Source organism: Morus notabilis, unplaced genomic scaffold (genome assembly GCF_000414095.1).
Source record: "Morus notabilis unplaced genomic scaffold, ASM41409v2 Scaffold148, whole genome shotgun sequence".
Taxonomy (NCBI): Eukaryota; Viridiplantae; Streptophyta; class Magnoliopsida; order Rosales; family Moraceae; genus Morus; species Morus notabilis.
In genome coordinates, this window is record NW_010362321.1 from 9,099 (window position 1) to 22,891 (window position 13,793).

At 34.7% G+C, this 13,793-nt stretch overlaps 2 protein-coding genes across 2 annotated transcripts; both read right to left on the reverse strand.

Moving 5' to 3' along the window:
- Window positions 1-1,505: 1,505 nt before the first annotated feature.
- LOC21397162 (exopolygalacturonase) lies at window positions 1,506-7,231 on the reverse strand. The gene is made up of 5 exons (XM_010101670.2): window positions 6,910-7,231; window positions 3,644-3,735; window positions 3,185-3,496; window positions 2,156-2,671; window positions 1,506-1,751 (listed from the first exon to the last, which is right to left on the reverse strand). Exons 1-5 carry the CDS (start codon window positions 7,229-7,231, stop codon window positions 1,506-1,508), a joined length of 1,488 nt encoding a protein of 495 aa, XP_010099972.2.
- Window positions 7,232-7,748: 517 nt separating this feature from the next.
- On the reverse strand, window positions 7,749-13,558 carry LOC21397164 (glycerophosphodiester phosphodiesterase GDPDL3). Its single transcript, XM_024167929.1, has 9 exons — window positions 13,310-13,558; window positions 12,072-12,365; window positions 11,393-11,508; window positions 10,746-11,247; window positions 10,468-10,506; window positions 10,059-10,343; window positions 9,744-9,886; window positions 8,859-9,342; window positions 7,749-8,381 (listed from the first exon to the last, which is right to left on the reverse strand). Exons 1-9 carry the CDS (start codon window positions 13,413-13,415, stop codon window positions 8,065-8,067), a joined length of 2,286 nt encoding a protein of 761 aa, XP_024023697.1. The 5' UTR covers window positions 13,416-13,558; the 3' UTR covers window positions 7,749-8,064.
- Window positions 13,559-13,793: the final 235 nt, after the last annotated feature.

The window sequence follows — 13,793 nt, forward strand, 5'->3', positions numbered from 1 at the left end:
ATTCAAGAGAAGAAAAGGAGAATTGGGACGAAGAAGAAGAACGGCTCGAATCCGGAGACGGCGACGCTTCAATTCAACTCCAAACTAGTTCTTTTCTTTCCTTTCCAATGATTAAGACTTTGTTTAGGAATTTATTTTGTTTAGAGATGAACTAATTCCTTTTTCTAAGGCTACGATGTAGCCAAATTATGAATGTTCGAATTCTCAATCTTCTTTTTAAGTAATTGATGTTTAATCCATATATGCTGAGTATTTCAATTTATTCTTAATGCTTGTGATTGTTTGGCCAACTATTACATGATTTTGTATTTGATTTGAGACTGAGAGGTGATAATTGAATAAGCTCTTAATTGAAATACCATGAGTTGTTCATAGGATAGAGATATCTATGATGCTTGTGCAGTTCTTTTGAATTTCTTGCACTTAATGATTTTCAACAGGTTTAGAAGTCTGACAGAGATGTAGATTTTGCTTGTTGGATTAATATTATTGTTGCTTGAGAAAGAATAATAATTGCTTTAGAGAAATTACTGTCAGTATATGATTGAATGTTAATTTGCTTGAATTATGAGAATTTGAACATGATTAATTTGGTGAAATCGGAAACCCTAGAATCTTAATCTATTGGATTTTCATCCGTTGCTTAGCGTTGTTTAATTTATTTAATTGTTTTAGTTTTACTTTACTTAATTTTATAAACTCTCTTTTCAAGTATTCAAATAAAATTAGGGTTAATATAATTTCGGTAATTAATAAACAACAATCCTCGTGGGACGATATTCTTATTCACTATTATATTACTTAATTGCGATAGCGTATACTTGCGTTACGATTTTTCACAACAAGTTTTTGCCAGTACACTAAGTGTACCAGAGAATCTCTCTAATAATTAACGACAGTTAAACAAAAAGTTACTCAGCCTTTAATTTCCAAGCATCATGTCAAATATATGGCAGAAGGAAACTGAAGGCGAATTAGATTAGGATTTTTCAATTTAAATTACATATTTATTCTTTAGGATTTTGTTTATTTCGTAGGATTATTTTGAATTAGTTAAATTTATCTTTTAGATGTCTATAAATATAGTAGTGATAATTATAATTTCATTCAGGCTTTGATGATTGATTAATGATATTGAGTTTATAGTTTTATCTCTCGAGTTCTTCTCCTTTTGTTTCTATCCCTTCTTGGTTTTATCTCGATCCTATATCAGAAATATTGTAATGGCATATATATATATATATATATATATGCGCGCGCGCGCACGCGCGTGAGAGAGAGAACTTTTAGTCTAAATGTCACCCTTCAACCATGAAAATTATCATGGCTTTTGTACTAATGAATCGTTACAAATGGGGAATAGGGGGCACTAATTCATCATTCTTTGGTTGATCTTCAATGAGTTATTCTACCAAATAGTGATCTTAACAATTATCACTTTGAACAAATACTAGTACTGCCTAAGATTTATAGACATTTTGGTTATTTTATCATGATCAGCTGCCTCAATTAGACTGGGATTTCTGTATGCAAGAAGGAGGTTGTAGCTTGCCATAAGAAACACCGTTGACATTGGAACACTGAGAAATTGCAGGTCCGTCTTTGCCTTTATATGCCAGATAGATGTCTTTCAGCACAATCTGCTGGCAAGGTTTTCCCTTGCTGCAATCGAGATTAACCGCAACTTTCGAGCTCGAAGTGCCCCAAATGTTCATGAACTTGACATCGCGAATCTGAATTTGAGACGAACCCTAGTGGCGCAAAAAAAAAAAAAAAAAAAGAAAAAAAAGAAAAAAGAGAGAGAGAGAGAGAGAAAATGTGTTAGCACGCTATGACATGTGCATAGTGTTAGTGACACGTAACAATTAATAATAAAATGTTGTACATTTGTTATCAGATGTGACATTGTATTGTAATCACTAATTACAATCACTTTAAGCAGTGGAAATAACAAAAGGTGTGCTCCAAGTCCTTGGGCTCTTGAACAGAATTCAACCACACTGGAATGGATGGTACAAAGTCCTCCAGCTTTTCATACTTTTGGAGAACTTCCAGCTATCAAGGAGACGAAAAGCTAAAAGAAGAAAGGGTCGCCGACTGCTACTAAGAACCTAACAGAACTTTAATATATCGATAAAAGAATAAGAAGATTTACCTGGGGATTGCATTTACCGGACGGGCAATATTCTTGATCAATGACAATGGGGTTGGCAACATTTTGCATTATAATTCTACGAAATGTGATGTTATAAACATTGCTAGCATGAGGGAGAGCCCATGTTTTGATCCTCACTCCATTTTGGGTACCAATAAACCTAGAGTTCCTTACAATAAACCCTTGAACATCTTTTTCATTAGGGCTCGACCCTAGGCTTCCGATGCTGATTCCGTGGCCGGGGCCACATTGAACTTTCCAAATGTCGACATCCTTCATCCCTGGACCGAACGATAAGCAATCGTCACCGGTGGAGATGATGGAGTCCCAGACCTTGATGCCGGTTGATAGGGCAATGTGGATTCCGTCGGTGTTGGGGCTGTCCCCTGGCGCCATTATGTGCATGTGTTCCAATTTTATGTTATTGCAGGCAAAAATGTTCATGTGGAAGTTCTTGCTGTTGATCAGTTTTATGTAACTTATCCATGCGTTGTTCACAAAATCTAACCTTAGAGACTAATGAAATAAGGTAAAAAAAAAAACAAAGGAAGAAAATGTTAATATATAATGCAGCATATCATATATCATAACAATTATCAACGATAATGAATAACATTATTCCATGCTTTTAAAATGAAGATACTGAATCTGTAAGTAATAATTAAAATCTAAAAATTAGCTAGTGACACCATTTTTGTAATTTATTTTCTTCCTAATATAGAAAAAGTATTATATCATTTGATAGGTCATCATGACTTTTATATTACTAATATATCGTTAGACTTTACTTTCTTTTATAGTAACATTATTTCATTAAAACCTAAGCTATATATATTAATTTAATTTTTCATCTTTTTTTTTTCGATATAGAAACATATATTATCCTATAAATCTTTAACTGAATATTAGACTTTTCTTTGTTGTCATTTGAGAATTAATTATTACTACTAGACTTAGAACACTAAAAAAGTTTCCATCTCTACTTATTTACAAGCAATATATATGCAAGGCATGAAATTGATAGCTTACAACAGGAAGTTTCTTGCAGTGTGAATCTTTATTGCATGTGTTGTAGGGCCAAGCAGAAGCTCCTTGACCATCCAAGGACCCACCTCCACTCATCACAAAGTTATCAACGTATTGAAAGGTGATCCAATGGTCAATATCATCCCAAGATTTTTGATCAGTAGGAGCCTTAAGGTCACCTTGTAAGAAAAAGACCATTTGGCCCTTGCATGTGCCTTTCAACACGACGGGGTTCACAAGGTACGTTCCTTTCGGGATCAAAACCATACCTCCACCGACGGATTGACAAGCATGAGTCCATGCATCAAAAATGGCCTAGTAGATAAAATATATATATATATATATATTTTTTGTAGAGTAAGAAAATCATTTATTTAAAACAACAGCAGAAAATTTAATGTAAAATATTTATGACAATAACAATAATAACAATAATGATAATAATAATAAATAATAATAAACCTTGCTATTGTCAGTTTTTCCATCAGCAACAGCTCCATATGACATCACATTAAAAACGTTTCTGACATGGGATTTGGCATTGGTGATGGACACTAACAAGAACCATAAGCAAACACAATGAGCCAAGCTTGAACCCATGTTTCTAATCTAATCTAAGACAAATCTAAGACCCAAAAAAAAATTTAAAAATTTTAAAAAACGACCTATAAAATTTTTTTGTTTCTTGTTCATTCACTTGCTAACTTGGTATTGTTAGTACTTCTTATATAGTGTGTTTTCATGGATGAAAAATGGAATGCTATAAAACCATGATATTCTTCTTTCCTTTCTTGTTTGATCTAATTGACTATCTTCAAGGGAGAGAATCTGTTCCTCCCAAAATATTGCTACCCATTCCAAAAAATTAATCAAGTGTAAGACCGAAAATATTATCCCTATGTTTAGCCACAAATCTAGCCTGATAATCCATGGCAAGATGACAATATATTAGGACAAATTGTTGCTCATTCAGAATTACCATAAAGTAATAAAATCTCCAACCCGGATTATAATTAGTTTGTAATGATTTTTTTTATTTACTTAGATAAAATTCCTAAATAGAAATGATCATGCCTTTGAAATTTAATCTTATCCTTTAATTCACAAGATTTGTCCTTTAATTCATGATGTCCCGGATTATGAATTGGTGAGAATAATTGTCTGAAAAATCCATAGTCAAGTGGCCATATTTTTCCTTGCACGGTCAAAAAGTAATGTATTCTTGGACCTTGATAGATAATTTATTACCGAAAAGTAATACTATTTCCTTAATATTCAAGACTTTATTCCATCCAAAAAAAAAAAAAAAAACAGAGAGAAAAGAAAGATCATGGCCTATACGTTAGTGATTTACTCCGGCAATTAAGAGATTTTAAAAGTATTCTAAAATAATGCTAATTTGCATATCTTTTCTTGAAGGTGAATAAGTAACCCAAATATCTTAAAGGCCTAAGATTAAGCCTTCTAATGAATCCAAACCGATAACTGAAACAGCTGACAAAGTCGTTTTGAGCAAGCTTGTTCCTAAAAAAGTTTAATTTAAAGTTCAAAAAAGAAAAAAAGGTTTGGGCGTGTATATTATTTTTTTCTACTTTTCACACACACATACTTAATTGACACACCATTCTACTTGTTACACTTCTCTTGAAATTTCAAAAAAAAAAAAAAAAAAATCCTTACAACTAAATAACCTTTATTCTATTTTTTTACCCACATATTCTTAAACCATCATTTATTCTACTTGTTACGTCCCTCTTAAAATTTAAAAAGGTCCATGCAAAATACCCTGATAATTGGATCTTCATTCAATAGGGACAAATAAAAGCTTTAAAAATATATTTCATTAGTTTCATTATCCATCGAAAGATCTGGTGTTAGGGACATGAGCTTTGTTTTTTTTTTTTTGTTTTTTTTTTTTTTTTTTTTTTTTTTTTTTTTTTTTTTTTCTGAAGTAATACACCATGTTGTTTGCCGTGTGCATCAAGCATTAAACTTTCTATGTTACATGTACGGTGATCAAATCTATACATACTTAAAAGAGTAAAAAAAGTTGGCTTTTAAGGAGGTTATGTGTTAGTCTCTATAGAGGCCCACATGTTGGCCTCCACTTTATTTCTTTTTTTTTTTTTTTTTTTTGATTCTCTCTATTTTTCTTTCTCTTTTTTCATTTTTAAACATTTTTTATATTTTTCATCTCTCTTTTTTTTTCCCTACCTATTGCCTTTTTTCTCCTCCACTATTGCCTTTAGCAGTACTTTTTTTTTTTTTTTTTAAATTTCGCTCACTAAGTGTGAATAAGTTTTCAGATAGGAAAATTTTGCCTAATTTGAAACGTATATTTTGATCTTTTTGTTTTTTCGTTCATTTTAAATCATTTTTGCTGTTTTGAAACATGTGTTTGCTTTTTTGTTCATTTTAAATCTTGTGTTCATTTTAAACTTTACCCCTTAACGTGCTCTCATTCATATAATTTTAAATATGTACTTGTCTAAATATTTTTTTTGTTAACATTTTTTTTTTTAAAATGTATGTGTTTAAAAAATATAACATATTGATACTAACGCGCGTAGCGTGTATTGCAACTAATAATATAAAAACTGAAACTCTTGACTGCGAATAGAAGCAATTCTAAAATCTTAAGAAGCCACCACCATAGAAACAATAACTGCAAAGCACTATCAAATCACGAATTCTAATAATGCTAAGAAAAAAAAAATCAAGCAACGAACCAAACAGACCCATAAAACTAATAAAAAAAAAATATTGTTTTGTGAACTAGGAGAATATTTTCAGAGAACTTATTTTCAGAGAAACTAGGAGAATATTAGACTGGTTCAAAAATTGTTTTTAAGCCAAAGTCGAACACATAACTCATAAATTAGTTCACCGTCACGTGATCTCTTTTGTAAATGTGAATGAAAATGTGAATATCGAACAACAGAAATGTTAGGAGCAGTGGCGGAGCTAGAATGTTTTTTAGGGACATAAAAGAACAAAAAAAAAATTGAACTAAACTATAACACAAGTCTTTTTACTTTATTTATCTCTTTGTATCTTTGACTTATTACATATTTTAAGTTTGAGATAAGAGTACTTAAAAGAATTAAAACTTAGAGTAAAACTTAGAGTTGAGTTGTGATGTTACTTTATGTGATAACTTTTTATTATAGTAAAAAAATTAGATGTGACTGTTTTTGAGAATTTTTTACATACCAAAACTTGAATTTTAAACTCAAATCGGTGAAATGAACAAGGCCATAAAAGAGTTAGTGGGCCCAGGCAGGGCAGCTGCTCCGCGAGCCTCACCTAGCTCCGCCCCTGGTTAGGAGTACCAAATTATTTACATGGTGACAACACAGTTGTCAATATCTAAATATAGTTAAACAAAATGGATTAATTTCAAAACTTCCTTGTGAATTATGACCATTTTAACATTTTGTCTTCTGAATTTTAAAAAATAGCATCTGTTCCCCATGAACTTTGTTCTGTTAACAAGTTTTTTCTTTCTGTTACAATAAGTTATATAATTATCACGTGACGCTTATTTAGTAAGAATTAAAAGCGCAATTATACTTATACCCTCCTAATAAGACAATTCCCCATTTTTATTGAAAAAATTCATCATCTTCGTTTTCATTTTGTTTCTTTTTCTTCCCTCACCTCCCCGTCTTGGAAACGACTGATTAGTGTAAGCAATGATGTACCAAAGTACCACCGTGCAAACCCACCTGGCGCGAGACTCTCTGGACCTTCATCAACCTTTAGCGACCCCGACGAATTGACCGAAATTGCCGGCGCGACAACGAGGCACTCCAAACAACTCTGCAACAAGAACTTCGATGACAAAAGTGTGGAGGTGAACCCAGGCGTCGACGGCGACTCCAGCGACGAGGGCGGCGACCCCAGCAATGACAGCACAAGAGATTTGGGCAATACAAGTGACGGCGTTCGCACCAGAGTACGGCTTGACGGAGGTGACTTGCAGCCTTCATTGCCATCCCGTGCTGCAAAAGAACTTCTGAGGTTGCTTCCGGGACTGAAACCGAACATCTCTGGTGTGGGCTTGGCGGCAACGTTGTTCAAGGAAGAGGAAGATGAGGAATTTTTTTAATAAAAATAGAGAATTATCTGATTAAGAGGGTATAAACGTAATTACACTTTTAATTCTGTGACACGTGACAATTCCATCACTTATTATAACAGAATGAGAAAACTTGTTAACATAACAAAATTCGGAAGGAACGAATGTCACTTTTTAAAATTCAAGAGACAAAGTGTTAAAATAGTCATAATTTAGAGAGAATTTTTGAAATTAATCCAAATAAAATATGCTATAAGCTATAAGGCCTGACAGTAGAGCCTTTAATAAACATTCTTGCCTTTAATAAATATTCTTGTTAGTGCCTAATGAGCCATTTGGTAACTATATATATATATATAGATATATATATATATATATATCTGTGTGTTCATAAAAACAGGTGATCGGGGATGTATTGTGGCATCAGACAGCTAAGCTGAAAGAATAAGAAAACAAAAGCATGATTAAGATGTAGACCATTCTAGCTGAACACTCCAATTTTCATCATATAATACACACAAAGAATAATTATAAATATACCGTACAACAGCCGAAAAGATGGCGAAAATGCTAACTAAAATCTGACAGGCTCAGGAGTTTATATCCCTAAATTACACTTGGAAGAATGAACATAACTACAACAACAGGGGGAAAAATCACCAACATCCAGCAAAAGGGAGGACCAAAAAAAATGGATTAGCCGTGTAATCAAGCCACAAAAAGCTCCAAACTATGCTGAAATCAAGCAATGATAATGGCAAACACATGTGCAAATGACTATCAAAGCTAGACCGGTGCCGTTTCAGAACAGAATGAGAGCTGCAAGGAGCATCATAGCAAGGTTCGACAGCAAGTAGGAAACGGAAATCTTAGGCTGCGCATTTGGTGCTGGTCCTGCTGCGCTAGATGAATTCGGGCTAGCTGAATTCGGGCTAGCTGTTGGACTAACCGGTGCTGCAGGAGGCAAAGGCGGCTCCGACACATCGTCCTCTGTCAGGACCGGGTTTGGAGCCTCAGCCGGTGGCAAATAATCAGTAGTAATGAGTTCCACGAGGCTTCCAGGCTGAACAGGGCTCATGTAAGCAGGTGTGTTGTTGCCAAGACCCAAACATCGGTTTACTGCATTAGGTTCAAGCACCATCCGTTAGCTCTATTTCTCCCTAAAAATGCCTCAAATATTAACAAAAGGCGGGGTATGAAGCCAAAGGACATTGTGCTTTGCATTTTTTTCCCCCAGAAAGAAGAAGTTCGCATTAATACATCAGCAATTCCACAAAGTCAAAAGGCCAAATAAGCATAATATTAGGCAGATGGTATTATATCCTGTGTGCGATTAAAGTAAGCTAACAAGTTACATTAAAGTTGGGAGAACCTATTAATATTGGTATAAAATAAGTTAGAAAGGCGAATTTTCTTTTTCCCCGAATTCTGCCCAACAGATTAAGAAATGTTGGTATTGAAATAAGCCAAAGTAGTTTCAAAACCCTGAACCAGAAAACAATTGCATAACCAAAATATAGGCGAGGGTTGAATAGATTGCATCATTCAAACTTGTAACAAGAGTAAAAGATAATAGATAGAGAACTATGTACTTACTTTTGTATCTGGCAGCTGTTGCAGGGAACTCTGTGATTACACCGTCAACATTGGCTCCAGTAACATAGGAATTGACCTCTACAGTTGCGTCCGAGAAGAAGTCCCATGCTTGGGATACGAACTCATTGCTGAAGGTTTCTACATAAACGTGAAGCTTATATGATTGTAGCTTCTTTACAACATCCGTAGAACCTGTCAAGAATAAAGCGATATCCGGAAAGACAGAGGCCTTGTTAATAACCACAGAATCAGCAAAGCTCTTGATGTCCTTCAAGGTAGGCTCGTCAATGCTGCGGATTTTCTCGTCAATTTTGTATACAAGTTCATAATTATTTTTCTCCTTGAATTTCTGTAGAACAGCACTATTACTAGACTGAATCAGGACCTTTGGGGCTGTCAGAGTGTCAAAACCAGCTTTGCTTAGGGCATCTAGGACTGCATCAGTAACACTTAAGCCCTGTTCTTCCGCAAGATAGGCCGCATGCTGAAAAAAAATAAAAGAATGCACTGTCAGTACGAGAATGGTAATTAGGACCCCTTTGTACTGTACTTATCCCTACTAAAATTCGAGAATTTGCACAAACCAACATAATCTATTTTCTTGTATATGAATGAGAATGTACAGATTCTCTATGTAAGTGCACTTGAGATTAGTTCTTACGAGACTAGCTCATATTTGTGACCATAATCAGGTCTAGGCCTTGATATGTCAGCCTAAAGACGGTCTTGGCCTAGACTGGTCTAACATGGGATGATTCATGGAGGTCATATTCTGATTTATGATAGACACCAAAGAGATCAGACGGATTTTGATTATGTCCCTGCTACAATACCATCTTCGAAAACCACCCATCCCAAAAGAATACAAGCATGGGAAGAACTCACATCTATGCTGATCAAGATGCCAGAAAGTGACTTTGTGCTCTTTGTCAAGTCCAAAAAGGCAGACAATGTAATGAATTTGCCAACGTTTATGTTTCTTGGATTCCGGTACAATGTGTATGCCGAATAGGGGCTTGCTATAACAGCTGCATGCAAATATAAACTAAGTAAATATAGGTGTTCCATTTGATCTCCAGTTCAATAAGATATGATGTATCTTGTATGAATAGATTAAGTAAAGCCATTTCTTGACAAAGATAGAAGTACAAGCAACCGACACCACCCAAGATAAGCAAATAAGAATTATTTTGAACTTACGTTTCAATTGTTGAATTTGATCCCACGTTAGGCTGAAGGTAAATATTCCAGTGTCAGACTTTATCTGTGGAACACTCGTTGTGAGATTGCTAAAGTCAGATTGAACAACATCTGTGCTATCTATGAGATTAATAGAGCTGAAACAAAATGGTTTCCCATCCTTTGACATTTGAACTGGGCAGTCAAGTACGTCCACACCATCTTCAATTGCTTTCGTGTATGCCTTGTCAGTACAACCAGTGTAGTCTCCACTGGCTCCATATTTTGATATAACCAAAGTCTTAACTGGGGCATCACAAGATCAGAGAAACAAGTTATCAACAGAACGAAAATTAAGACACACTTCGAAAATCAGGTATTAGCATACAGGAATCAAGTTCAACAGTAAGCGAGAAAGATGGTGACATACCTTTTTCTGTAGCATTTTTTCCTAAGTGAGCAAAACAATCTGCAGTGTTACAGAGAAGTCAGAAGCCCGAAGGAGATAATAGTAGGAAACAAAGATTTTGCTAAATCATTTCCTGAGATTCTTCCAGTATGAAATAAGTAAAGAATCAAGCAACAGGTAACAGATTGCTGGTCAAACTAAGCATTTCAAAAAAAAAAAACTTAAATTAAAAGGGACATGAAACATATGTTGAAAATAGGTAAACCATTATTCTTACACTAGGAAGTAAGACTAATCACCTATGGCCGCTGATGGAGTAATTGGGAAATCAGACAGCACACCATCAACGCTGAAGTTACCATTGTCAATGAAATTCAAGTACTCGGCTACTGGATCATAACTATAGTTGAAGCTCAGAGGAAAATCATTCACAAAATCTGATGCAAAAACTTCTAACCCTTCTTTGTGAGCATCCGAGACAAGAGAAGTATGAGGTTGCAAATAACTTTTTGGATCCACGGGCCATATGTAAATTTTAGGGACGAGAATTCCAGAGGCAAAAGTCTTGATATATGTAAGATTCTTCAAGAGCGAACCATATGTCTGGTTTGTTGAGGGATCAGTCTCATCTTTTCCCAAAAACCGAAAGACCAGCTTTGTCGTCTTTTGATTGAATCTTGATTTAATTCCGTTCAGGAAAGCCACCTCTGGCGATGAGATATAGTTGACAATAATGTGTTTTGATATATTAAGCACATAGCTTCTCATATTCAACTTGTGTTGTGTAAAGAATGCATCATGCTGGAAAGTATAACAGATTAATTTGTTCAAAAAGATATTGCAGACCAGGAATCTAGAAACCCAAGTACGTAAGGTTCAAACAAAAAAAAAAAACAAGAAAAAAAACATGATATGGCATTGACAAAATGCATTGTCCGTCATATACCTGAACATTCAGCCATAAGCCTGCCGGTTTGAGTTGCTTAGACACATCTTCAGCAGTGAGAATTGGGAACAAATTGCCATCGAACTTATTAGAGCGAGAATAAATTCCTTGACTAACTGTGAGCGTACCAAAACAAAACTTCAGTAAGAAGAGTTAATATAAGCTAGACATTTGATGCAATTTCTATTATCCAAATGGTGGGGAAAAAATAAAGGACTCGACGAAAGATTTCGACGCTCACTTATTTGTAAAATAATAATTATCATTATTCCAAAAGTGCACCGTTTTGAAGAAAAGAAGTTCATCAGAAGAAAAAACAAACTTTTCAGTAACTTCTGTATTCAAAATTAAAACAAATATGATGACAATAAGATGACCACTACCAACAACAATAGCTATATTGCAACCTATGGATAAATAATCTCACTTCATATTCATATATGACAGTTTTGACCAAGTGTAAAAAATAGTAACATTTTAGGTAAGTTTAAAAAACACAGTCCCATCACTTAAAAAAAAAAAATCCCTTTTCATAAGGTCTCGTCTAGCTTTGGAAAATATCCCAGACTCATTCCACAGTGCAAAAGAAAAACAAAACTTTGCCACAGGAGCATCATTTAGTTCAGAAGATATTCCGGGAAAGAGAAACAACGAAAGAACTCAAGTAGTCTGTGCTTACCGATCACATTTGATAATTCGCTGGAAGTGAAATCCAGCGAAAACCATCCTTTAGTGGCAACCCCATTAATAACATACTCCTTATCCCTATTGTTGAAGACATCTGCAATATCAGTACTATTGTCCAGCTTGATATCTGGGAGGCAAATTCCTTTGCTGTCTTTTGTTAGTTGCACATCACACCATAAAACCACTTCGGGAAGGCTAGTCATAATTGCAAAACTATACGCAGCATAACTTGAATCAGGAAATAGCCCAGAAAATCCACCGCGTGCTATTGCCAGAGGCGCACCTCCTGAAAAAAGAAAAAAAAAATGAAATAGGCGAGTTTAGGAAACAAATGGTCAAAGAAAAACTGCAAAATATGATACTGATATGCAAACAGAAACATAAATTACTAGAAAACAGTTTCATTTTCAGGTCAAAAAACGATTACAACTGTTAAAACCAGACCGTTTGTAATCCAAAAACTGACTGCCATATGCACCGCAATTCATTTAGATTCATACAAGTAATTTGAATGTTTCCCAAAATAAATAGAGTTTTTCTTAATGAAACAAGTCTATTTATGGAGCCCTCAAATAAATACTCCTTACAATTTCGCCTATCAATACGATTTTAATGTCAACATTCTGAGAAAATTGACAAAACTATTTAGTAAAAATGAAGTCTCCGTTAAAAGAAAGTTCATCTAAATAAATCGAGAAAAGGAAAAAAAAAAAAAAAAAAAGACAGCCATATATTCAGGTCACCGATAAAATTTCAGGGGAAAAAAAAAAGAAAAGAGGAAATGAGCTGGAACATGTTCAGACCCAAAAAAAAAAAAAAGAAAAAAAATTCCCACGACTTTTGCAGCTGCTCAAGCAAAAGAAACACAAAGCTCAAATGTCACTTTCATATTCTTCATCTTTTTCAGCTCTCTGAGCAAACAAAACAGAATTTCCCAAGAAAGCTCTCCATTTTACAACGGATAAAATGCAAGGTATTAAAAATGCAATATTTACTTCCCTTTATACCCCAATCCACTGAGCCTAATCAACCGTAATCAAACCAATTAGTCAATTACATCAACCGCCTCAAACTTCCATTTCATCTTTCCTCCATTTTCTCGGCAACCAAACGCACTCTCTCTCCAAAACAAAAACGTATACTTCAACTAAAACTCCACGAGCAAAAGCCAAAAATCAAAGAACTGCAGAAAGCTAAAGAAACAGAGAAATACATCAGAAAAAACCGTACCGCTAAGCGTCTGCCATGGAGTCTTGGAACCAGATCCCTGCGCGGAGACCAGAACCAAAAGAAGAAGAAGAAGAGCTGGTACAACTAGAGTGCGTGAGTTACACATCGCCGGCGATTCACTTCGGTAAGCTCGGCAACTCCCCGCGATCTCTCTGCTGCTGAAGCTTCAGGTTTTTCCCGGGAAATGTGCGAGATTTGCTCAGCTCAGATATAGAGAGAGAGAGAGAGAGAAGAAGAAGAAGAAGTTGTGAGCTCTGAACTTTTCAGGCTGGCTTTTCCTGGATTTGTATTTATATTATTAGAAAAAAAATTAATTATTTCTAAAAAAATTAAAAAAGTTTTCATTTTTTTTTTTGTGAGGACTCGTGTTTTTTAATTAGTGTTTAATTAATTAATTAATTAATCAAGCCGGTAGTTTTCATTCTCAACAGAACGCGTTCCCACGTAATTTTTTGCCGATTAAGCCAAGCCGAGCCGTATTTTT

Excerpts from the sequence above, each read along its gene's own strand:
- LOC21397162 (XM_010101670.2), bottom strand. The coding sequence starts at position 7,231 with ATGTTCGGTTTCAGTCCCGGAAGCAACCTCAGAAGTTCTTTTGCAGCA. Across the intron at positions 3,497-3,643 it reads GAAAAACTGACAATAGCAAG|GCCATTTTTGATGCATGGAC; the intron begins GTTTATTATTAT and ends TTTATCTACTAG. Across the intron at positions 2,672-3,184 it reads ACTGCAAGAAACTTCCTGTT|TCTCTAAGGTTAGATTTTGT; the intron begins GTAAGCTATCAA and ends TTATTTCATTAG.
- LOC21397164 (XM_024167929.1), bottom strand. The coding sequence starts at position 13,415 with ATGTGTAACTCACGCACTCTAGTTGTACCAGCTCTTCTTCTTCTTCTT. Across the intron at positions 10,507-10,745 it reads TACTCCATCAGCGGCCATAG|ATTGTTTTGCTCACTTAGGA; the intron begins GTGATTAGTCTT and ends GTAACACTGCAG. Across the intron at positions 9,887-10,058 it reads TCAAATTCAACAATTGAAAC|CTGTTATAGCAAGCCCCTAT; the intron begins GTAAGTTCAAAA and ends ATTTGCATGCAG.